Source organism: Ctenocephalides felis, unplaced genomic scaffold (genome assembly GCF_003426905.1).
Source record: "Ctenocephalides felis isolate EL2017-DRISC unplaced genomic scaffold, ASM342690v1 CF-g0.4_SCAFFOLD_01492, whole genome shotgun sequence".
Classification (NCBI taxonomy): domain Eukaryota; kingdom Metazoa; phylum Arthropoda; class Insecta; order Siphonaptera; family Pulicidae; genus Ctenocephalides; species Ctenocephalides felis.
In genome coordinates this window covers 47,070,681-47,096,703 of record NW_020537646.1, presented here as the reverse complement: position 1 = coordinate 47,096,703, position 26,023 = coordinate 47,070,681, and the positions used below count along the sequence as shown (strand labels likewise).

The following is a 26,023-nucleotide window of genomic DNA, read 5'->3' as shown; positions in this document are numbered from 1 at the left end:
TTATCAGTCTGCAATGGTTCCCAGAAAGCTGTTGATATATTAATTTAGATAGCTATACCAGTGTATATTTAATCTAGATCATTGTGATTTCTTCTTGATGAAGTAACTTTCTCTACTCAAACTTGAAAAAAGGAGTTTCATACCCTAAAAGACACAAATTAAAGATCAAAAAACTTAGAATTATTATATCAGGCTTTAAAAACAATTAAGCATAGTTTGGTCGCAAGTATGAGAGTATTTTCTATTTCAGAAAATTTTGTGAGTAAACAAAGGACACGTCTAAGCAGGGACGTAACTACCGCCGTATCAGCCGTATCAAAAATACGGGGCTCCAAAAGCAAAACAATGATTTTTCAAAAAATTAAATGATTTAAGAGAATTTATTTCTTAAACTATATTAAAACTTTGTATGTACTTTTCGAATACGATGATATCCATAATATTTTTCTAATTAATTATTATATCTTTGTTTACAAACTTAGCTTGTTAATAAGGCCCTAGAGTAATTATTATCGGCGAGAGCTTTATTATCAATTACTGCTGCAATTAATTCGATTAGTAAAGATTTTGCACAACCAATAAAGTAATATTTTCTACTGGATATTCTTGTGGATTGTAGATATGAACAAATCTAATCCAGTAAAACTAATCCAGTTTATATATTCTCCATCAAAAATTTTAATTTGGAATTTTCATAGTTATATTTATAACATTTCTATATTTATTTTTGTTACTACTTGAATCGTCTGCGCATAAGTTTGATAGTTAAATTTAAATAAATATAATCAACTAAGTTATCTACATCCTGAAATCCTGAATAACTGACCTAAATTTTTTGTAATCCGCGAATCTATTGCCTATAATGATTGTCAGATCTTTAAACATTTCCGATGAATGTTAATTCCAATTATTAGCTGTGTTATATTACTGTAATTTTTTCATGTCATGATTTGAAATTTGGACGCCTCTTTCTAAGTTTCTTAAGTTGTGTCACTTTAGTTGCTTTCAGAACTTAATATGCCTCATTTAATATGAAATATTTTTAATAAACAAGTTCAAACCGTTACAAAGTTCTATGTATAATGGGAGTTAAGCTATGCAAACAGAGTAATGCGAAAAATTTCTTTATACAATTTACCAATTAATTAACAATTATAAGTAAGTATCATTAAAATTTGAGTCTAGTTTAAATACGCATAGAAAAAAGACGTTCTTGTAAAGTAATAGTAAATAAAATTGGACATAAAAATATGAAAAACATTTTATTAAATAAACATCTACTGAAAACTGTCGACTGTAAAGATATCTTATGTGATCATGACTAATTGATGGTTCTAGAAATAGTTTTGAATACAGAAATCTAAAAAAATGTATTAAGGCACAATGATCGATGAAATCGGCCTGCATCCAGTTTTCACGACGTAATAGCAGTATGCATTTTATTCTTAGCCCTTCCCGTTACAATCACAACTGCAAAAAAAATTTTTTTTTTGAATTAAAGTTAACTAGTGGTGTATGGCGTCGTGCCTTAAGGCAAATTGCTGGAACTTTCCGTACCGTGATGAAAGATTCGAGAAATTTTAAACGTTTTCAAATATATTATTACAAATACTGTAACTTTTATTATTTTTGCTATCTTGTTATATCTGAGCAAATAAAATGTAAATCATAAATCAATTTATCTCCAGAACATTAACAATAGTCATTTCATTTCGTTTTCAATTTTAAAAAAATAGTTGCCTAATTTACACAAAATTGAAAAAGTGCGTCCGTATAGTTAAAGTCTAAACGCATTTGCAAATAATTTTGTACGACATTTTCACTTATACTGTGCTTAGCTTGGCGGCATTTTCACATTTTTCAATAGTTTTCACAAAATTGGAAAAGTGCTCCAGTACATAAACAGTCTAAACGCACTTGGGTTAACATTTGTACCAGAGTGGCGATTAGACTGTGCTTAGCCTGGGTAATTTTTTGAATTTTTAATCCAAAATTACAAAAATATTTTATGAAAAATAAAAAAAGATGTAATAATTTTTTATCATCAAAAGCAATTGTTTTGTCAATACAAGCAGAAAGTTTTTTAGATCATTCAAGTCGAACGCTTAGTTTACTCAAAAACAGCAATTTGCCATTTTTTGCGCATTTAGCTCTGGATCTCCGAAACCACTGGATCTGCCATTGCTAAGAATTAATCACCACTTCTCCCCGTCATTAGAAATTGAATGTTTTTTGGATCATTCAAATCCGATGCTCCAATCTCTCAAAAACTCGATTTCTATTTTTTGCACTTTTTGCTCCGTATCTCCGGAACGGCTGGACCTGCCTTTGCCAAAAACTAATCAGCACATCTCCCTATTAATAGAAATCGAATGTTTTTTGAACCATTCAAATCGGTTGATCCGTGCGCTCGAAAACGTGGACTAAAAAATGCGGACATACAAAACACATACACACACACACATACACATCTATTTTTTCTGAAAAAGAGGTATGCCAAAATGTTCGAGAAATGCAAAAATTTTTATTTTCGATTTTCGGCCTATTACTATAGCTACCCTACGGGAAGTTAAATATAAATATAAATATAAATATAAATATAAACATAAATATAAAACTAGTGGGGTGAATGGTATCGTGCCTTAAGGCAAATTGCTGGAACTTCCTGTACCGTAATTAAAAATCTTGGTACGGAACCAAAAAAAATTACACAAAATGTGCAGACATCTATAAAATATATGATAATTTGATGTACATATGTCCAATAAACATTTTTTATCGCAAAATGACATTTTTTAAACTTATTTTTATTGAGAGTTCATAACCGCTGGACCTGCCTTCCCAAAAATTTAATCAGTAGTTCATCTTGTCAATACAAGTAAAATCTTTTTTGAATTATTAAAATCGGACTCTCCGTTCTCTTAAAAACTGAGTCGCTAAACCTGCCGTCGCCAAAAACTAATCAGCAAGTCTCCTTATCATTGCGAATCGAATGTTTTTTGAAATATTCAAATCGGTTGATCAGTGATTGATCAGTGTTCCCTAAATCGTCGACGAAACACACGCACACACACGCACATACACACATACAGTTACACACACACACATATAGATCCCTTCTTTCTAAGTTATGCCAAAATATTCAGAAACCTATTAAATGTAAAGATATATAAAATTTTAGATTTTTGATTTTTTGCGATCACTATAATTCGACTGAATCACATAGTCAAAAATATTCATTTAAAGTATATAATATAACTTTAGCCACAATTAAAATTGAAATCTGAATTATTTTCGATATACAAAAAAAAATTGATAATTTTTTTTTCCAAAAGCAATTGTTTTGTCAACAAAAACTGAAAGTTTTTTGAATCATTCAAATCGGACGCATAGTTCTCTCAAAAACTGCCATTTTTGGCACATTTAATTCTGTATCTCCGAAACCGCTGAACCTGCCTTTGCCGAAAATCAATCACGCCTTCTCCCCGTCATTACGCATTGAATGTTTTTGGATCATTCAAATCGGATTCTCCGATCTCTCAAAAACTCGATTTTTATTTTCTGCACTCTTTGCTCCGTATCTCCGAAACGGCCGGACCTGCCTTTGCCAAAACCTAATCAGCACATCTCCTTATCAATGGGAATCAAATGCTTTCTCAACCATTCAAATCGGTTGTTCCGCGCGCGCGGAAACGTGACTGGAAAATTGTATCCATACATACATACACAGACACACACACACACATTCATTTTTTCTGAGGTATGCCAAAATGTTCAGAAACCTTCAAAACGTCGAGCGCCCGAAAACGTGGACGAAAAAATGCGGACATACAAAACACACACATCCATTTTTTCCGAGGTATGCCAAAATGTTCAGAAACCTTCAAAACGTCGAGAAATGCAAACAATTTCAATTTCGATTTTTGGCCCATTACTAGGGTAGAGCGGGGCTAGTTGAGCATAGGGGCAAGTTAAGCAATCGAAATATCTCGAAAACTATTCACCGTCCGTTTAGGCATTATATGGCGGAAAGATAGAGGTTTGGGAGAAATAGACATCCCGCGATCGCTAGTGGCTGCTGGACAAATGAGTGAGGCTCACGGGCGTTTTGTTTATTTTGAGACCAAAAAGTAAAAAAGTAATTCATCACGAGTTTTCGTCTAGTTTAGTCAAAACTTATTTATTTTTGATCAGGTAAATGTTATTCTTCCATATAATTATAGTACTTTTAATATGCACAGACATTCTGGGTATAATTCTGACGGTTTTTTTTTATAAACTCACTTTTATTTTGAAATTCCGAGTTGGGGTCAGTTGAGCATAGTTGCTAAACTTGTTCTGTCACTAAGACAATTACCATTAAATTCCAGAAATTAATTATTATTTTTAAGATTTAAGCTAAGTCTATGAGTATTAATATAAAGAAATAATGATTTTAAACAAAAATACTGAATATAATGGTAAAATAATTCCTAAGATACGATATTGTTTTGTTGATTCTACTTTTGGTTAATTATTCAAAGAAAATTACTATAATTTTTTTTTCTCTGTCAATAAAGACTATAAATATAGAACTGGTTATTAAAAACTTATTTTATTTCATCACTAATCGATATTGAACCTATGATTTCATTATACTTTCTTAGTGCTCAACTTGCCCCACCTATGGGGTACATCGAGCATACTTGACTTTTTGCATTTAAACAGCTGTAGCATTTAAATTTTACTCATTACCAACAAATAGTATTAACACTTTTGTTAAGCGATAAACAACAAATCCATTAAGCCGTATAGCAATTTATTGAGACTTTTCGTTGAGGTACTACATCCGTTTAAGTAAAAATTTGCTCAACTCAATTATTTTTATTTATTCAAAAACTTTCCTTTCACTATCATAAAAATATTTTCATTCTTCTCGAATTTTCATTATATTTGAAAATGATGCATAAATAACGAATAATTATTTTCAAAGTTATTTAATCAAGATAAACTATTATTTTTTAGTTCAACTATTTAAAATTAAAATAATTATGTTTACTATCTATAAAATTTAACAATCAATAACTTCAGGCAAATACTGCTCTAAATTACACTGAATTTGCGGATAAATTACAGAATATTCGAGCAAAAATTTATTTTCTATATAAAAATCGAAAACCGGTTAAAACCGGTTTTTTAGTAAAATTAAAATTTGAAAACCGGTTTTCTGAAAAGTCGGTGTTTGTATAAACCCTTATTGTTACACAGTTGTTGTCAGTTCTTGTTATATCATATTGAAGCACAAACCTAGCATATTTAATGTAAGCAGAGCAATAATTTTCGGTGAAGCGCTTATTGTTTTCCTTTTCCATATACCAGCAAAGTGTGCGTCGCACACGTAACGGGACTTATTGCAATGCAAATGAGTTAAATTTCCTAAAACAGGATTTTTGGTTCTATGCAACCAAACAGCAAACAACTATAACATTAGAAATAATATTTAATGGTGACCACTGTTTGGTTATTTTATTATTTTTTTACGTACTTTGTCATTTCTCGCAGGAAATACATGCATTTTGACTTTTTTGGTATTATTGCACTCTGGTACGTAGCACTTGAACATACTGGCTTTTCTTCTAACACCACTTTCACTATATCAAATTAATCACTTATCTCAACGCAACTTATAACGCAACTGAATTCAACCAATCAAATCCAAACAAACACGATCGAACGTTCTCGATTATTTTATTGCCGCGTAAGATTTCTTACCCGATGAGCACGAAATAAGGCACAAGAGCGCGACCGGCGGTACAGGCTCTAACTAAATCCGGGTTACAGATCAGACATTTGTTCGGAGATTACCGGCTTAAGGTGCTCCCACACCTAATGGCCCGCTCCACTGCACGAACGCGCACGGCGAATGCTGTTTTTGACATGCGCGTGGTTTGCTTTTCTTGCAAAATTTCTGTCCGCGCACTTTGCGAACAGATTCGCCGTACGAATTCGTGCAATGGAGACGGGCCATAACGAACGAACATGAATATACGTACCAGAACGAACGGCATTTCGGCGGATGACACATTTATGAGTTGAATTTGCTGTCAACTAATATTTGTTTTGATGTAAAACGTGCATTTTTAGGTTAGACATTCAATAATTCATCATATTTCTTATATCAATTAATGTAGTTTTTACAAACATTAAATAAGTGATATTTTATACCAGTGTACTTAACTTGTATAGTAATTAGTGTGTTGACATTACACATTTTTGTGTCACCCTTATGGGGACACAATGAACAAACTTTCTCTTACCAAAACAAATAATATATTACATGAAGATTTGCAAACATGTTCGGATCAAACCACAGAAAAATTACGTCTCAAATTATCAAATAATTTAAACGGAAATTCGATTAATTGTCAAGAAAACATGGATACTGAACAAACTATTCCACAACCGATGCCTCGGAAAAGCGTGAAAATTCGTATAGAAAATCCAACTAAGCAGACCCGGACCCCATCAGAAAACTCACTTTTGAACGATTCTTCATCTTGTTTAGATAATGTTCATCCTGTGTCGATTTCACACAACCAACCACCATCGACCTCCAAACAAGGATCAAAAGTCATGAGCTTTGAAGAATGGAAGTACAAAAAACATAAAGCAAATAAACCTGCAGAGTATTGGTTAAACCCTACATTAACCAGCAATTCCTTTGAAATTTTGAATGAAGTTCAAGAGCCAGAGCCTCTATTGGCTCTAAAACTCCAAAAGAAGTAGTCTTAAAACCGCCACCAATTTTTGTCCATGATGTTAAAGACATCAGACCTTTGTCAATTTTACTAGAAACACACGCCAAAGGTAACTATACTAACAAAATTGTTGGTACAGATCAAGTCAGAATACAGTTGAGTTCTGCACAGCTATATAACAAAATTTTGAACCTCTTAAAAATTAGAAACACACAGATGCACTCTTTTCAAAACAAAACCAACCGAACATTTAAAGTAGTCATTAGAAATATTCACTTCAGCACCGATATAAAAGACATCAAAAATGAAATTGAATCTCATGGACACAAAGTTGTGTATATAGCCAACATCAAGCACAGATTTACTCGTGCTCCACTGCATATGTTTATGGTAGAATTGGAACAAAACGCTAACAACAAAGACATCTTCAACATAGAATTTTTGAATAGAATTAGAGTTAAAATTGAGCCCAAAAATCCAACAAGAGAAATTGTACAGTGTACAAAATGTCAACGTTATGGTCACACTAAATCGTATTGTTTCAGAGACGCAAGATGTGTGAAATGTGCTGGCGATCATCTCAGTAAAAAATGCGAATGGACAGATCGCATCAACAAAAACGTCAAATGCGTACTTTGTAATGAAAACCACCCGGCCAACTACAAAGGTTGTAAGGAATACAAACAATTATTTGCTCAAAGATTTCCCCCAATTCGCACCAGATATTATCCAACAGAAAATACTATAAACAGACCGTCATATGTTCAATCTAATAAATCGTACGCGCAAGCCACAAACCCAATAGATCAAATTATGCCAGATCCAAATGTCTGCAACCAGCAACAAGCTAATTCCGACATTGATGAGCTAAAATCTATGATGAAAGATTTAGTAGGCAAATTTAGTATCATACTAAATTTACTAACCACCGTCGTTTCAAAATTAAAATGAATAGTAACTCATTAATAATTGGAATCTGGAATGCCAATGGTCTTGCTCAACATAGGCAAGAATTAGAAATATTTTTAATAGAATACAAAATAGATATTATGTTGATCTCAGAAACCCACTTTACAAACTTAAACTATTTCAAATTAAACAATTATAATTTTTACAATACTAATCATCCGGATGGAACAGCTCACGGTGGAACTGCTATAATAATAAGAAAAAACATCAAACATTACCAAAACACATCTGTCAATGAGGATTTTATACAAGCCACATCACTAACAATTCAACAACAAACTGAAAAATTAATAATATCTGCAATTTACTGTCCACCAAAACACAAGATCACCTGTGAACAATTTGAAAATTTTTTCGGAACACTTCAGAGAAAATTCATAGCGGGAGGAGACTTTAATGCGAAGCATACCTTTTGGGGATCTCGATTGGCAAATCCAAGGGGGAACGAACTTTATAAAACCGTCCAGAAACACGGGCTAACGACCCTATCCACTGGCGAGCCCACATACTGGCCGAGTGATCTGCGCAAATTACCTGATCTATTGGATTTCTGCGTCTTGAAAGGTATAGCAAATGAACACATTCAGGCTAAATCTTGTCTTGATCTAAGTTCTGACCACACACCGATAATAGTCACATACAGTACAAAAATTTTAGAAGACAAGAAAAATGATTTTTTAACTAATAAGTATACAAACTGGGAATTATTCCGAAACATTATAGAGCAAAATCTTAACTGTAATATACCATTGAAAAACAAACATGACCTGAAAAATGCTGTTGATAAATTTAGTGCAATTGTAATAGACGCAGCTAGAAAAAGTACCCCACCACAAATTAAAAAGAAAATTCACACTTGCTCTATAGACACCAAAGCTCTTATTAGAGAAAAGGAGGCTAAGAAAAAGATGGCAGCTAACCAGATCTCCACAAGACAAAACGCAATTGAACAGAATGTCTAAATTGATTAAACAACAGATAACAACGTTTAAAAACGACCAATTTCAAGACTTTTTATCCCATTTAACAATATCAGATCATTCGATTTGGAAAGCCACAAAAAACTTAAAACGTCCTGCCATTACTATACCTCCAATTAGAAAACCGGACAACACTTGGGCACGCAGTGATTTAGAAAAAGCAGAATATTTCTCGACTTACTTCAAGGAAGTTTTTACGCCAAATTCTTCAAAATCCTCGGAACAAGAAGAAAAATTTATTTTTGATTCTTTGAAAGAAGTTCAGTTAAATTTTTCATCAAACATCATTATCAAAGTTCCAGAAATTACAAATGAAATCCGAAGAGCAAAATCTGCAAAAGCACCTGGCGTAGACAACATTAATATTAATATACTTAAAGAGCTTCCCTACAAAGCCTACCGTTTCATAACAATCCTGTTTAATAATAAGACTTAAATCATATCCCGATCAATGGAAAATTTCTAAAATCATAATTATTCCGAAGCCTGGTAAAAATCCGAATGAAGTCCAAAGTTATAGACCAATTAGTTTACTTCCAACGTTATCCAAAATATTCGAAATAATTAGTAAAATAAAACCATTTATTTATGATAGCAACGTTATCCCTGAGCATCAATTTGGATTTTTAGAAAAACATGGCACACCAGAGCAAATTCATAGAATTGTCGACAATATAAACAAGGCTTACCAAAACAAGAACTACTGTTCAGCTGTTTTCCTCGATATTAGTCAGGCATTTGATAAGGTGTGGCACCCCGGCCTACTTTACAAAATAAAAAATGCATTGCCGATTGATATATACCTAATAATAAAGTCTTACCTAGAAGGTAGAACATTCTTTGTTAGTGTAAGGGGTGAAACATCCTCATTACATCCTGTCAGATCGGGAGTGCCTCAAGGTAGTGTCATTGGGCCACTATTATACCTCATATACACTGCGGACCTACCACAGAAAGAAGACATTTTGACAGCAACATATGCAGACGACACAGGCATAATGGCAACACATGAAGATCCCATAATCACATCAAAAATGCTGCAGGATCATCTTGACGTGATACAAAAATGGTTAAGCTTGTGGAGAATAGAAGTTAACAGCAGCAAGTCAAAACACATCACTTTCACTCTTTGCAAAGGGACTTGTCCTGCAGTAAGACTTAATGACGAAATTATAGATCAAACAGACACAGTAAAATATCTAGGTTTACACCTGGATAAGAGACTAACCTGGAAAGAACACATTAAGAAAAAGAGAAAGCAGCTAGAAGAAACCAGAAGAAGATATCATTGGCTCCTTGGACGAAAATCAAAACTTGACACTCATAATAAAATTTACCTCTATAAAGCCATCATTAAACCAATTTGGACATACGGCATACAGCTATGGGGATCAACTTCCAACTCAAACGCTTTAATAATTCAAAGATTTCAAAACAAGTTATTAAAAGAAATTTTGAAAGCACCAAAATATGTTCCAAATTGGTTAATACACAAAGACACAGGCACTAGCACAGTTAAGGATGAAATAATCGCTTACTCACACAAATATAGAAATCGCCTAGCTGAACACCCAAACTTGCTCGCGAGAAAACTTCAGAACAACCCTACCAGGGCCCGATTAAAAAGAAAATTTCTTCTGCATTAATCAACAATAGATAAGACCTTCGACAATTCACTGGCAATGGTCAGATGATTTGTATTTTGCCAACGCCTTCAGTTTCATGTCAAAAATTTTACTTGTTGTCCGTTTCAGGACAGTTGTAAAAATTATTAAAATAATAAAAAAAAAAGAACGAACGGCAACAGCATAGTGTGGACGCCACAAAGATAACAAACGAACATAAGCATACATGGCGAGCAATGTTCCGCAACTTGTCGGGACATCAAAGATAATTGTTCGTTCATGTTGGTACTCGTTTTTGCAGTGTGGACGTCTCACAGAACGCAAACGAACATTTTTGTTTTAATATTCACTTGTGATTATTGTGTACAGTTTGAAAATTTAGAATTTTTGAAAATTTTGAACGATGCTTGGGAAAGTGTAGGCAAAACGTTTGGGACGTCAGAAGCTGCAATAAAGAAAAAATGGTAGTCTTTACAAGTAAATATTAAACTTGTTATCATACTCAGACATTTAGCATATATGTTGAAGATAAGAGTTTGGAATTATTCGCGTTCGATCGTGTTCTTGTTCGTTCTTTCTTGTATTTTCTTGTTTGACATGTTCGTTCGTGTTCGTTTGTTAGGTGTGGACGCACCTTTATTTATCTATGATTACCGGCATCATAGATAAACAAGTATAATAGATCGCTATGTCTGGCGGTTTGACGTTACCTCGATTGAAATACAAATTTTTAAAAATAGATGGCAGCACATGTATAATATTTAAATTACCCCTGGTTTCACTTCTAAATTTGTACGTATCGTATACAGCCCCAAAAACTGAATAATTTTTAATATTGGAAATAAGAACAAATCATACGAAATACAAAATATATATTTTCAAAGATATTACATATGTTTAAAGAACAATTAAAATTATGTTTATATTAACAATTATAATTACAGTTATGGAATGTTTGAAAATATAATTATTATTATACATAATTATAAAAGTATTATAATTTCACAATTATGCTTAAATAATATTTCAAAAACTAAATATCTAAGTGAAGAAAATCACAGAAGTATTTAACTAAACTAAGCACAAATAACTGACTAATATTAATTACTTAATGACTAATATTAATATATTAAAATCTTAAAAACTAAGAAGAAACTACAAGCACAGGAGCACGCAATGAAATTACAAATTAGGCAAAGAATGACAAATAATACAAAAATTTAAAGGGTTAAGAAAAAAACAAATAATTTGTTAAAAAGTACAAATACTTCACAAACAAAAAAGTCCTATTAACATAAAATATATATATTGATATTAAAATTGAGAGAAATTCAAATTCCTAGGATTAAAACTCATTTACGAGACATTGTTCTTTATTAATTCTGCATGTAATAGTTATTTCGCTATCTAATGAATTAATATTGAAGTTGCATTTAACAAAACCTTCGAATAGTTTCTGTACGAGTGTTTTATAACATTACATTTAGCCATGTTCCATCATGAAAACATTATCATTGAAATTGCCATGAAAGATCAACAAAGTGTTTACAATAAACAGAATAATGTTTTATGCACATACAATTGTTTATGAATCAAAAGATAAAAGCAATATTTTTGATTCCCAAGGTCGGTAACAAATATATCTTGAATTTAAACATTATATTGGGATGTTACACAAGTTTTATTTAAAGAATATTATAACACTAATCTTCAATCAAAATACATTAAAATATTATGTATGGTATAGACTCTCTTTATAAGTGTTTACATTTGCTAATGTAATAGATAATCTTATTAAATATAACAATGAACTTACGTTGATGAACATTTAAACCATACTAGCTGAATAACTGTTTTGCAACTTCAACAATATGAGATTCAATCCAATCATATAACAATTCCGAAGATAATGGTATTTCATCAAACATCAAAACTCAGTATCTGCTACTAATACTTTTTAAAAGAAATAGCTGAACCTAATGTTTTAAATAGACACTCATAAATACCGCTATACACTTGTATCTCTGAATGCAACTTTCTCAATGTTTGAGGACATGGCAAATAAATATTTGTCTCCAAAAATAGTAGACCTTTGGAGACTTTTTGTACGACTTATTCCTTAAATTATTGCATTGTTTATGAATCCTTCTTGTCATTACATATTGCATTCCTTGGTTGTCAAAAGTACTCCTGCGCTTTGTTCGTGCATTTTGCAGCAATTTGCAGGTACCCCCAAGACACCTATTCAATATAATAACATGTTGACATATCTTGAATATATATAATTATTGCTGCAATTATTATTAAAAAATACCTTTGCGGAAACTTGTATTGGAATAGCTAAATATTTTAACCCGCACTTGACACTTTTTTGGGTACTATAAAAACACTTTGCCATATTAAATTTCACAAATGTTCACTTAAACAAAATTAATTAATTAGAAACAACACGAGTTCAAAAAGTTAGGTTATTCGTACAGCCATACAGCGATCAAATACTTGACAGCCACTTGCATGAACCACGAACAATTTGTAGTTGAAATTGAGTGCACATGAGCCACCTGTTTTTAAAAATTGAAACTACTCAGGACCAAAACAGTGCAACGCGCATTTGTTCGAAGATAACTCCCCATGACCGGCATTGGATTTGATCGAAAAAACGTAGGAACGAAACTTTTATCTGTGACTCAGGGCTACTTAGGGGTCCTATGGTAGTTGCAAATTTAGCGCTAGTGAACCGATGAAAAAGTATTGTCAAATGTTTTATGTTAATACCACAAAGACACAAGCACTAGCACTAGCACAGTTAAAAATGAAATAATTACTTACCCACACAAATATAGAAATCGTCTAGCTGATCACCCGAACTTGCTTGCCAAAAATCTTCAGAACAAGTCTATCAGCAAAGATAAATAAACATAAAAAACAAGTCTACAGGGCCCGATTGAAAAGAAAATTTCCGTTACATTAATCAACAATAGATAAGACCTTCGACAAATCACTGGCAATGGTCAGATGATTTGTATTTTGCCAACACCTTCAGTTTATTGTCAAATATTTTACTTTGTTGTCCGTTTCAGGACAGTTGTAAAAATTATTAAAATAATAATAATAAAAAAAAAGTTTGTATGTTGCCTACTAAGAAACGTCAGTGTTATTTTTGTATCAATTGATAAATTGTGTTTCCTGTTTGTTTATATTTATACATTTCTTAATAAAATTGAGAATTGCACTCAAACGCATAGCCCTTTGACAAAATGAATAGAACAGCTTCAAACTCAGATACGGGACATGAATACTACGTAGTGCATTGACAGATTAGTCTAACATGATTCTAATCATATTACGCTTGAAGGAAAGAGACCAGTTGTAGGAATTTATTTACTATATATATACTACAAAAAAGACAAAATATTTAGAAAGCTTCCAACTGTTTAAGATTGGATTTCCACTTCACACGGATCTGAATATACTTGGAAAAAAATTAATTGCTTAAGAATGTCAAATTTTGCCCGGGGTGATTATTAGTTAGTAAGAGTTAAGGATGGCAGACGATGTAATGAACTAACACTATGATGCATTATTCACTAAATTTCACTAATATATTAATAAGTAGAAAAAGTGTAGATGTTATTCCAGTAAATTAGATGTAATGTATATTTAAACCGGCAGTCGTCAATTTGTTAGTTTATATTTTGATTTGATTGTATATTTATTATTATATAATATTATCTAGTATATGTTTGTCATTTTTACAGAACATAATATAATTGTAATACCAAATTTAGTTTCAAATCTCCGATTACTAAAATTCATTAATTTTCATTTCAAATTTTGCGCCAATAATTTGAATGCCAAAAGCCGCACCGCAGCACTCTTACGTCTGAGCGGAGGACCCTTTAAGTATCCCTTCTGAACGTAAAAATCGGGGTAGAAAAACGTCCATAGATAAATAAACATAAACGTATAGTTCGGAGCCATATACTCTGTCTATGTGCGGAGCATATACTCTTCTTTTATCTATGGTTCGGAGATTACCGGCCATGCTTGCTTTACGGTCAAGTTGGCAACATTGATAGACATTTACAATTTTATTTCAAAGTGGTAGTAGAAGTAGTAGTCAACAAGTGAAGTTTGTTTTTGTTTCGTTTTCGAGCTCTGACTTTGTGATATTTTAATTTACGTGTCGTATAAAAAAGGTTTAAAATTTGTTTTTTTGTTAGCAGTTTTATTTCATTTTTGGAAGTGAACGAAAATATTTTGAGCACATATTTGAAGGTATTTAAAATATAGTTAGTATTATATTTTTGTACGTTTTATTTTATTTCAATGTATCATCAATTATTTGTAAATAGATGAATTTTGAAGAACTACTTCAATGTCCTGTTTGTTTCGAACTGCCTAATGGAGCCATACAACAATGTGAACAGGGCCACGCAGTTTGCCAAAATTGCCGAAGAAAACTTACAAATTGTCCTGTATGTCGTGGCTTATTTTATGGCACAAGAAATTATGTTATGGAAGAATTAATTGAGAAAATGAAACGTTCAAATGTAAGTAAATTTGGTATAGTAATGTAATAAACTATTAATTAAATAAAATAAATTTAGATTAAAGGTGAAACTAATAATAAATCAGATGTGAATAATGTCAATAAAATTAGAAGAAGGGCACCACCGTCGGCATCACCAGGGTATTATCCCTGTAAAATCAGTTTTTGTAAAGCAAGTTTGCCAGTGTGCCACACTCTTGTTCATTTGAAGAACCATCACAAAGAGGCTCTATGTGAAGTAAGTAACTTAAAAAAAAGTATATTTTGGTTAGAATATTATTACTCACTAGTGTTTATTTTCAGTCATCTACTCAAGATGGTTCAACTTTTACTCGTGTGATGGACATTTTATGGATACCAGGACTTCGCCAAGTTTTTGCTATGCAAATATCAGATATGGGCCTATTTTATTTAATAATTCATAATGATCAATTTGATGGTAAGCAGTTTTGTTAATTCTTAAATTGTTATACATAAATAATATTATGTTTATTTGTATCTTACAGGAACATTGCGAGCATGGGTACAAATGGTTGCTCATCATCAAGTAGCACAAAAATTTTTGTACGAGTTAAATTTTCACTCAGAAAATCATGCATTAAAAACCGTGTTTATAGACAATGTAAGATGTGCTTGTGAATATGTAGTGTAGTAGTAGGTGGATTAGCTTAGGATGCTTCACTAATTTATTATTAGAAAATCAGTTTTTTATTAAATATTTGCATTAATTAATTACTTTAGGATATAATAAAAATAATAATTGCAGGTGCAGTCTGTGAAACAGCCATATGCCCGTTTTTTAAGTACTACAGCAACACCGATGTGCACCTTCATAAAGCGAAATTCAAGAATATTTAATATGCAGAGAGAATGCCCATATTCAAGACTCCATTTAGCAATTACTTTTGCAGATATTCATGGATTAACAATAACACGAACACACGGCACAAAATTTTACAAAAATGTGTGTTATTAAAATACCAACTATATTGTTTATTACAGTCTGATTTTTTTTTTTTCTTGCAGTATTTACGCACTGACTACCCAGAGCTAAAACGACATTGGAAGTTTGACTTAGCAAGCAAAGATAATTTGCTACAAATAAATCAAGCAAATACAGCTGTTGCGACATCCAATGATCATTGAAATAAGCCATAAAATTCCTACAAATGTAATTATAATTTGTTAAAAATGTGATATAGACCAATTTTAAAGGCTTATTACTCGATTGTTACTTGTTAGTTATAGATTTAAACAAAAATTTTGATGTCAAACTTAATAATAAATTAAATTAATAAAACTATCAAAATTGTTTATTATTTATTTAATTAACGCAGTTCTAGTTACAATATTCATTTAGAATGGCATTAATCACTGTCATCTTTTTCTTTACGATGGCTTGATTTCTTCTTTTTATGCACTCTGTGTGAGGGTGATCGTGATCGTGATTTACGCCGTCTTGACCTTTCCCTGGACCTTGATCTTTCTTTACGATGTGATCTGAAATATTTTATCTTATTGACTTACTCAATGCCAAATCAAAATAAAACATAATTTAAAGATATATTTAAAACATTGAGCCTTTAAAACATTAGAATTGAGATTCAAAATAATAACTATTCATTTCGCACATGTCAGAAATAAGAACTAGAAGACAACAAGTTTGTCTTTATGAAGATATGTGAACTATTTTGTTTCCCGTAAAAACATTTTCTAAAGGGAGCCAATTCTTGTTTACAAAAATTATAATTTGATATTAATACACTATATAGTAGAAATGATGAGGTTCAATAAATGTACTACTAGTATTAAACTATTTGAAATTTGAAAAGAATAAAAAGCATTTAAGTGTGATTAATTACCTGTCTCGGTATGAACGACCTCTATCTTCTCTATCATGCGAAGGTGAATGTTCTGCATCTTCTTGCCTAACGCTTCTTTCGCGAAGATCTCGTTCACGTGGATCACGATCTCTATCCCGCTCCCTATCTCTGTCTCTCTCCCTTTCTCTATCCTTATCCCTATCCCGGTCCCTATCTCTTGTCTCACGATCTCTTTCCATTCTTTCTCTTTCCCTTTCGCGCGATCTGTCTCGTGATCTGTCAATATCTCTGTCTCGAGACCTTTCCCGATCTCGAGTTTGAGATCTATCCCTGTCTCTGCTATCCTGTAATTATTAAACAAACAATTTGTTAAATCTATGTTATTCAATTTATAAAGACACTAAAGTAATGTAAAAGAATCCTACTTATGCTTTTCTTTTATGCAGAAAATGTTTTACAAAATGAATAAAATTAACTTGAGAAGCATTCCCAAGCATCAAATATGGTGTTGCAATAGCTTTACTAATACATTGTTGCTATAAAATTAAATGTGCTTCATAGACCTTACTATGTTATAGTACATATTAGGTCTATGATGGCCGCATATTTTAGTGATTTTATAATCCAAACCTCAATGATTTTCATTCCCTTGTTTTTACTTTTTTCATGTACATTGATTACAGTGACTTTCCGCATCAGCGACTTGTAAAATAACAGTCATATATTGAAATCTTCAATTTTTTTTTTTTGTAAATGTTATAATATTGTCTATAAATAAATGTTTGTCAATTAATATTCACAAAAGATTATCTTTGCTATTGAGTGCAAATGCTAACTAATGAAGTTTTAATCGGCGTAGTCTGAATATGAACGCAATAGCGACGAGTAATATATATCTGTTTATAAATTCTCTTTCTTGAACATTTAATTTAGGCAACATTTACATCATGTATCAATATAAATGGTCTTGTAATATTAAAGTAGACATTTGAAACATCTAAAGATATGTAAAACTTTAAATGTGTAGTATGTAACCTGGAATAGTTGTGGCAGATGGTAAAATATATCAAGAAATTATAATAGGTCAGAGTGATAAAATTAGTGGTAAAATAAGCTAAACTAAATTGCTTTAAAAAAGCTAAAATTTTGCACTCAATCTTAGCATAATCTGGTTCTAAACTTACAGGAGAAATTGGTGCTCTTAGTGGTGGCCTTTGACCCACCATGTGTGGAGGCATTACCATCATCGGTGGTCCACCCATAGGAGGAGGCATGCGCATATGAGACCCAACCATCTGTGATACGGGACCTCCTATTGGTGGGGGTGCTACAGGCACCATATTCATTCCGGGAGTTAGCTGTTTCATGTGATCCGAAGGGGTCCAGTTTGAATCTCCTTTGAAAAACAAAACATGTTGTACAACCACTAATTATTAAAATATGAGCAATAAAATGTTTGCATTTGAATATAATTATTCTATACAATAAATATTGTACATAATATAATGTGCAAATAAATGTAGAAAGCTAATTTTGATTTTACTATAAAATGTGTAACAAATATAATTATATATATTCTTTTCCATCCACATAAATATTCAACTAATCAGCTTTTAATTTATGAACAGTATCATTTCATTTACGTTTGGAAAATTGTTGTAAAACTAACAATACATAACATACTGTTCAGTGGGTCCACATTTCAATATTGGCGACACAAGGCTATAAAAAGCAAATTCCATCTGTGCATAGACGAATATTCAGTTTATAATGTATTACAGAGATTATTATGGATTTTCTAAATTCCAAACTACACTAAATGGTTTTAAACATTCACATAAAAATATTTATGAATTACATAAAAATTGTGTTTACCCCATTGTAAATCCTGTGTCGGCTCATAAGTATTGAAGTAAGGATCTGGTTCATAGTAAGGCTCAGACATGTGAGTCGAAGGGAACTGAGAATCTCCCATTTGTGGAGGCGGTAGTGTTGTATCAGGAAAACTTTTTGAAACCCGACTATATTCCCGACGATCAGCTGTCATTACCTAAACAAAAATAAATTGCTAGTAGTGTATCGCACTGTGCCTTAAGACAAATACTGAAACTTTCCGATTTCTAATATTTTTTTCTTTTTTTATTGTACTTAGCAAACTATACACATAGTATATTCAGCTAATTTAGAGCTATATTTATTTGGCGGGGTGAGAAGGATCGCTATCCTGCGATAGCACCTTCTTAGATATTATGTTTTTTGTTGTAGTAAATCATTGCAAATTATTTTTTTAAGATGCTTTGGCGGTGAAGGCTTGAGCAGGTTACACGCTAATTGGTTCCAATAAATTAAAACAAAAATTATAAATTGGGGCCTAAAAAGCATTAAAAAGCCAAACCCTTCTAAATTGTTTAAGCAAATTCTCTCCAAATCATAGTAGATTCATGCGCACCATGCTTTTTTATAAACCTTACAATAATCAGAATTTCAATTTTAAGCGACTTTTAATTATATAACTGTAAAAAAAATGTCCCAGTAGATTTAATACTCGTATATGCAAATATTGGAGTTGAACTGCAACTGAATATTTTCAATCCTCTTATCAAGAATTTATTAACTTCCCGGCGTAGAATAAGATATTGTTAAAGTCCTAAAAACGAAAATGAATTTTTTGCACATCTTTGCGTTTAGAAAGTTTCTGAACATTTTGATATACCTAAGAAAAAATTGATGTGTATGTGTTTGCGCATCTGTGTATGTATGTATGAATACAATTTTTCGTCGGCGTTTTCGGGGTACTGTCGTATTTCGATGCTGGATACGGAGCAAAAAGTTTGAGAGAACAGACCATCCGATTTGAATTATTCAAAAACGAGTGGTGGTGCTTAGCATTTGGCAAAGACAGGTCCAGCCGGAGATACGAAACTGTATATGCAAAAAATGGCAGTTATTGAAAGAACAAAACATTCGATTTGAATGATTTAAAAACGTTTTGCTTGTATTGACGACACGATTTTGGGGAAAGCAAAAAAAATTCTATTTAATTTTTTTTTATTTCTAATTTTTTTTTAATATCAAAAATAATTCGAATTTTAATTTTATTTTAATTTTAGCTAAAATTCTAAAGCTCACTTATATACTTAAATAATTTTAACTTTGCAATTTAGTATATAAAGAATAAAGGATCCCTTCGCATATTGCTAACTCCCTTCATCAAGTTCTGTTCTTTTACTTTTCATGTAAACATATATAAACGTCATCGTCCAATTTATAAGCTCTCATATTCTATGCATAATATACGAATAATGAAAGTTACATTTACAATAATATTTTTAAAAACATTTAGTATTCTACGAATATTTTGTGGGGAAATCAAGCAGGCTAGTGATTGTAGAAAAAAAAACAATTGGACTTGTCAGATATTTTTGTATCATTAATTTTTATAATCAATAAATTTTATATATTTTTATTCAAGTGGAGTTTATACTTTCATATACATTACTACTCCCACAATTCTATTGCGCTACTGGAAGTTTCAGCAATTTGCCTTAATTGTCAGTTTAATTTCGACTATAACACTTTTTCAAACTTTGATGAATTTTTAAGATCAAACTACTTGTCGTAGGGCCGTAATATTTCAGTATGTTCTATAAAACTATGATATCGTCAAAAAGTTCCATAAAAATCGATTTTTTTAACAGTTAAATGAGAACTAATTTAAAATTAATCAGTATCATTCCCAAATATCTTTCAAACAGTTTTTGATTTTTTTAAATCGATTCAGAATTGAGGGACGAAATTTTTTTTCACTTTTCTGCGATTTACAAAGAAACGGCTTAGCGGATCGTCGCGCAATATCGACGAACGATAGTTTTCATCGAGATATATCAAATGGCGTTTTTGAGAAAACGTCGATTTAAGGTAAAAAATCTGTTCACACGCACATACACTTTTCCCAATTTTGGTCTCATTCGATTGAGAATGGCTTCAAACGTCGTGAAAACAAAATTGGTAATAATTCCTTTTATTTTAAATGAGTTAATGCATGTAAAATATATTTTCGGCGGCTACTACTATGCTAATACGCTAATACGCGGCTAATACGTATTATGTTTAGTAACATATTCTATGCATGTATTACCGTGGAAAAACACGTTCAACATGACGAACTTTATTCCTGAACGAATTAAGTAGGTTATGGGAAGCACCACTGCATTTCATAAACGAAAATTGATATATTTGAAAAAAAAAACAGTAGATACATGTTTATATTAGATATAAACAATAAAGCAATTTAATGTGTTCATTTTTGTCTGAAATATAGTATATCAATTGTTATGTTTCAATATCTTTTATGAGTAATTTTTAAACTAGCTGTAAGTGGAATTCTGTCTTGAGGCAATTAAGGCATCGTGCCTTAAGGCAAATTGCTGGAACTTCCCGTACCGTAACGAAATGTTCAAGGAAAACTGAATGTTTTCAAATAGATTATTATAAATACTGTAACATTGTCTAATATTTAGATTTATATAAACCGAATTGCAAAGTTCAAATTATTTGTTTAAAGTATATTAGAAATTTAGTCAGAATTAAAAATAAAATCTGAATTATTTTCGATATTCAAAAAAACTAAAAAAAAAAAAAATATTACAATTTTTTTTCCAAAATCAATTATTTTGTTAAAACAAGCTGAAAGTTTTTTGAATCATTTAAATTGGATGCTTAGTTCTCTTAAAAACTGCCATTTTTTGCACATTTAGCTCTGTATCTTTGAAATGGCTGGGCCTGCCATTGCCAAAAACTAACAATCACTTCTCACAATCATTACCAATTGAATGTTTTTTAGATCATTTAAATCGGATGCTCCGTTCTCTTAAAAACTCGATTTCTATTTTCTGCACTCTTTGCTCCAAATCTCCGAAATGGCTGGACATACGTTTGCCAAAAACTAATCAGCTCTTTTCCCTATCGATAGGAATCGAATGTTTTTTTAACCATTCAAATCAGTTGATCCGTGCGCCCGGAAACGTGACTGGAAATTTGTATTCATACATACATACATACACACACACACACACACACACACACACACACACACACATACATCCATCTTTCTGAGGTATGCCAAAATGTTCAGAAACCTTTAAAACGTCAAGAAATGCAAAAATTTTCAATTTCGATTTTCGGCCTATTACAATAACTTACCCTACGGGAAGTTAAAATTGAAAATGAGTAGTTTTGGAAAATTTTGGGCAAATGAGGCAGAAATGTAAAATGATATGGAAAAGATCTTAAATATCGTCTGTAAGATGTCTGATACTAAGTAACGCTGAATTTGTAAATAGTATATTTATATACTTTAAATTTGTTTGATTAGATAGTACAATACCTGAATAACATTTTCTTTAACCCCAGGAGAAGGTGTAGTAGGGTTTATACCTGGTGCTTCTTCATCACCCCTTCGACTAGCAAGTCCTGTACCACCAATAACATCTATTGATCCTGTCATTCTACGACCTGGAGGAGGGCCAGCCTTTCGAATTCCAGCAGATGGTATGTTTGCGTATTTACTATTTTCATTAGAAAGTGCAGTCACAACTCTTGACCCTGTATTGATATTACCTGCAAGTAACAATTTATGTACTAACAGGAATACAAAATTTTATAATTAAGTTCTAGTTCAAGATATATTCTAAACTTGTAAATAATAGCTTGTCATATAATGTTTCCAAATATAAATAATACTTCAAATTTAAATTATATCAAGTTTAAGTGGCATACCAAGAACAAGAAGACCAGTTCCGGACTCATGAACTCTCATTCTCTTCTGCCGTTCGCAATATGCTCTCCAGGTATCTTCATTGAATCCATAATTGAAATAATCTGAAATAAAGTATTTTAGTAGTCTATAAAAAAAATAATACATTACTAAATATTAATAAAATGAAATTGCTACCTGTTACATCTGCTCCTGGCTTTCTCCATGGCTTATCTTCTAAGGAGTCTATACTAAATTCATGTACTTGTATTCCATTAATAATTCCAGCTTGTTCAAAATCATCAATATTAAATTTTCCTTGTACCTGTTTAGGTTTATCGGCATTCGGAGCACCAGCAGCAAGTAGAGGTGCCCTTTGCTAAAGGCATTGTTGGTGTTATATATATATATATATATATATATATATATATATATATATATATATATATATATATGAATAAAGTCTAATAATAAGGCATAATATCAATAAAAAAAAACATTTTATCAACTTTTAAACATTTATTTCACTATCCATAAGATTTAGCTATAATCCCAGCCTTCATTCAGTGGAAATATTTGCTAATCTTAATGCTAAAAGCAGAAAAGTTAATAACCCATGGCATGAGGATATGTTAATACACTACATAAAAAGTACAAACAGAAACATTGAAATAAGATTATATTGGGTTGTTGGGAAAGTGACTTCGTTTTTATAGACATTTTGTCAAGTTATTTTCATATAAAAAACAAATAAATCATGTATTGGCTGTTCTGATTGAAATTTTTTTGTCATATTTCTGGTAGTAGCATAATTCCTATACCATAAACTTTTTGGTCGTTATTGGCAAAAAACTGATCAGTGTTTTTTGAACTCATTTGAGGTAAATGTTTTACAGCTTAACCATTTTTTTTAGTGACCAGAACAAATAATGGTCCGATGATGCCAGGTTTGGAGATTTGATGGATGTTGCAATGAAAGTTTTTGGCGATTGAGCAAACTTATGTGAGGTTGTGTTGTCTTGCAATACTATACTTAGCAATTGCTTGCTTCATCAGCAATTGCGCGAAAAAATTGATAATTTTCATGACTTTTCAGACGGGGAACGCGGACGCCAGTGCGGCGACACAGGTTTCTTTCTATGAGAACCATACATGGAGCTTCAAGAAAAATTCCATATCTTTTAAGTGGTGATGTATTATTATAGGGTTAAGTATAATGTTAGCTTGAACAAAATACAATTGAATCCTCTGTTGTAAAAAAAACAAAGTGGCTTTCCGAACAACCTTATATATTGACACAGTTTTTTTCTTGAGTCAATTTTTGTTGTTATATAAGTATTTACGTCTATTATTTATAAATGAGTTTATAATGTTCATGGGGATCAATATGTTGATATCATTTTCATCAATTTCTGTCCATGAACATTTTTGACTGAATTTTGTTTGAGATTTTTTGCTGAACATATTTGGTTAGATATTTGATGGATTTGAAGGAATTAAACTTTTCCCAATTTGATCAATTTTCTTTATTTTATTTTTTCACAATGTGGCATTCAAAATACATGTAATTAAATTTTCCACATTATGTAGAAATAATGAAATTTATTTTGACAAGTAATTTTGCTGTTGTTTCTAAAATAGCTCAAACACCAAACATTTGCTATCTACTATAATAAAAAAATGGCATTTTTGTTCAGAAATGATTGGGCACAGCTAGTATATTATAAATATTTTTTCAATATTTAACTATGCAGATGTAAAAATAAAATTAAAAAAAAAAGGATAGTCAATACGTCAGGTGTATGTATAACGCACTGAGAGATTCGTTTTGACTATAAACAATATCATCATGCAATGTTTCATTAAAATCCAGTTGTGTAAACCTAAATATCAGTTGTTTTAATTGATTTAATTTTAAGAAAAGTTGTGAAAATAAGTTTGAAAAATTACAACTGATTGTAGCTATAAAAGTAATAGATAAATTATTTATACCTTCACATTTATCCCTGCATATGAAGGACCTGATTTGATATCTCCTATAACAACATTAATATCATCATCGGATTCACTATCACTATCTGCATTTGAATCATGTTTGCTTTCTTCTTCTCCATTCTCATTATCTCTCTGGTCAATAGGTTCCTGAACATCAAAGTGTTCCTATAAATGAAAGTATTATAAGGTTACTATGGTTTTCTCATCATGAAGAACAGGGTCATATTTTCCAAAATATAATTAATTTTACCCAATACTAGGGAGTACTCAATACTAGATATATATACCCAGTAAAAACCGGGCGGCGGTAGCAATCTGAAGTACACATTGATTATACATGGGTGTCACAGCACCGAAGGAATGCTTGGGGATTTCACAGTGCCGACGCTCACGTCACACGGTGTTTACTGGGTATATATATATATATATATATATATATATATATATATGGAAATGGGAAAAACTCTCACACTACTTCTTTCCTGAATCGAGTCGGAGTTTAACTCAGCTCACGGACCTGCCCTAGGGCAGCACTACCCATTATTATTATTATAAATATATATATATATATATATATATATATATATATATATATATAAATATATAGTTTCTTAAAAAAATATTTCATAAAATAGTTACTATTTACTATTGACGACTAGATAGTGTTACAGTAAAGCTGTAATTTTTAATTACTTTAGTTCTGTCACTATTCCCAAAGTAAATACTCTCAATTTAAATTTAATTAAACCAAAATAAACTTTAAAACTGCACATATTTTCCACCTCACTGAAAGGTCGTTTATCATTACGAGCATGGTACTGAAATTATGATGGTAAAATATATGAAGCAAAAACTAAAAACATTTACATGACGTTAAAACAAATCTCAGTAAGAAATTTTGGCAAAATTAGTTCCAGAATTGTCAATGATAGAATTAGTTACCTCATCTACATGTTCATTATGTGACTCTTCTTTCTCCTCCACAGGTTCTCGCTCACAATTATTTTCGTTTGTTTCTTCTTGATTTTTATCATTCTCTTTTGCTACATGATCTTGAGAGTCAGCATTGGATTCCCCATAAAGCCAGCTATCTTCATTTCCTGAATCATCAGCCATCTCCAGAGAAATATGACTTATTCCACAACTTAACACATTTTGAGAATTCAACAAATGCACTTTTATTCGCCCCGAAAGCTACAAACTTTTACTAATGTTAGAGCCCTAAACAATACTAAAATTTAATTTGGTAAGAGCCAATAAAAGCGGCAAAACTGCCGGTAATGCTAATTTATGTCTGACATTAACAGACAATGTAATAATGCTTTTGCCGATATTTTCATTTGCAGGGTTACCAGAAAAGAATCGCTATGTGTGTGACAATGAAATTGTATAATGGCCCGTCTCCATAGATAAGTAAATATAAGTAGATCGCTATCTGAGGCCATTTGACATTACCTCCATTTTAATATTTTTAGCGATCTGAAGAAGGCAGCACTTGTTCAGTATATAAATCAACCGCTGGTACTATTCCTAGATATGGTTCGCATACGTAATTCAAAATAAGAAAACCTAAATAATTACTTATAT

At 31.5% G+C, this 26,023-nt stretch overlaps 2 protein-coding genes across 2 annotated transcripts; one reads left to right on the top strand and one right to left on the bottom strand.

Moving 5' to 3' along the window:
• The first annotated feature begins 14,422 nt into the window (after positions 1-14,422).
• Positions 14,423-16,072, top strand: LOC113370652 (E3 ubiquitin-protein ligase Siah1-like). Its single transcript, XM_026611348.1, has 7 exons — positions 14,423-14,589; positions 14,667-14,864; positions 14,922-15,101; positions 15,167-15,302; positions 15,370-15,485; positions 15,630-15,827; positions 15,890-16,072. The coding sequence occupies exons 2-7, from the start codon at positions 14,667-14,669 to the stop codon at positions 16,007-16,009; spliced, it is 948 nt and encodes a 315-aa protein (XP_026467133.1). The 5' UTR covers positions 14,423-14,589; the 3' UTR covers positions 16,010-16,072.
• Positions 16,073-16,194: 122 nt separating this feature from the next.
• LOC113369923 (pre-mRNA 3'-end-processing factor FIP1-like) lies at positions 16,195-25,762 on the bottom strand. The gene is made up of 9 exons (XM_026610545.1): positions 25,379-25,762; positions 24,434-24,601; positions 22,640-22,820; positions 22,465-22,566; positions 22,073-22,305; positions 18,562-18,736; positions 17,871-18,082; positions 16,726-17,030; positions 16,195-16,363 (listed from the first exon to the last, which is right to left on the bottom strand). The coding sequence occupies exons 1-9, from the start codon at positions 25,550-25,552 to the stop codon at positions 16,231-16,233; spliced, it is 1,683 nt and encodes a 560-aa protein (XP_026466330.1). The 5' UTR covers positions 25,553-25,762; the 3' UTR covers positions 16,195-16,230.
• Positions 25,763-26,023: the final 261 nt, after the last annotated feature.

Bases quoted from the DNA above. Each gene is read 5' to 3' on its own strand.
- LOC113370652 (XM_026611348.1), top strand. From the start codon at position 14,667: ATGAATTTTGAAGAACTACTTCAATGTCCTGTTTGTTTCGAACTGCCT. The intron at 15,102-15,166 runs GTAAGTAACTTA...GTTTATTTTCAG, and splicing joins ACAAAGAGGCTCTATGTGAA to TCATCTACTCAAGATGGTTC. The intron at 15,828-15,889 runs GTGTGTTATTAA...TTTTTCTTGCAG, and splicing joins GCACAAAATTTTACAAAAAT to TATTTACGCACTGACTACCC.
- LOC113369923 (XM_026610545.1), bottom strand. From the start codon at position 25,552: ATGGCTGATGATTCAGGAAATGAAGATAGCTGGCTTTATGGGGAATCC. The intron at 22,306-22,464 runs GTATGCCACTTA...TGTTACTTGCAG, and splicing joins AACTGGTCTTCTTGTTCTTG to GTAATATCAATACAGGGTCA. The intron at 18,083-18,561 runs GTAAACACAATT...TGTTTTTCAAAG, and splicing joins GACACAGGATTTACAATGGG to GAGATTCAAACTGGACCCCT.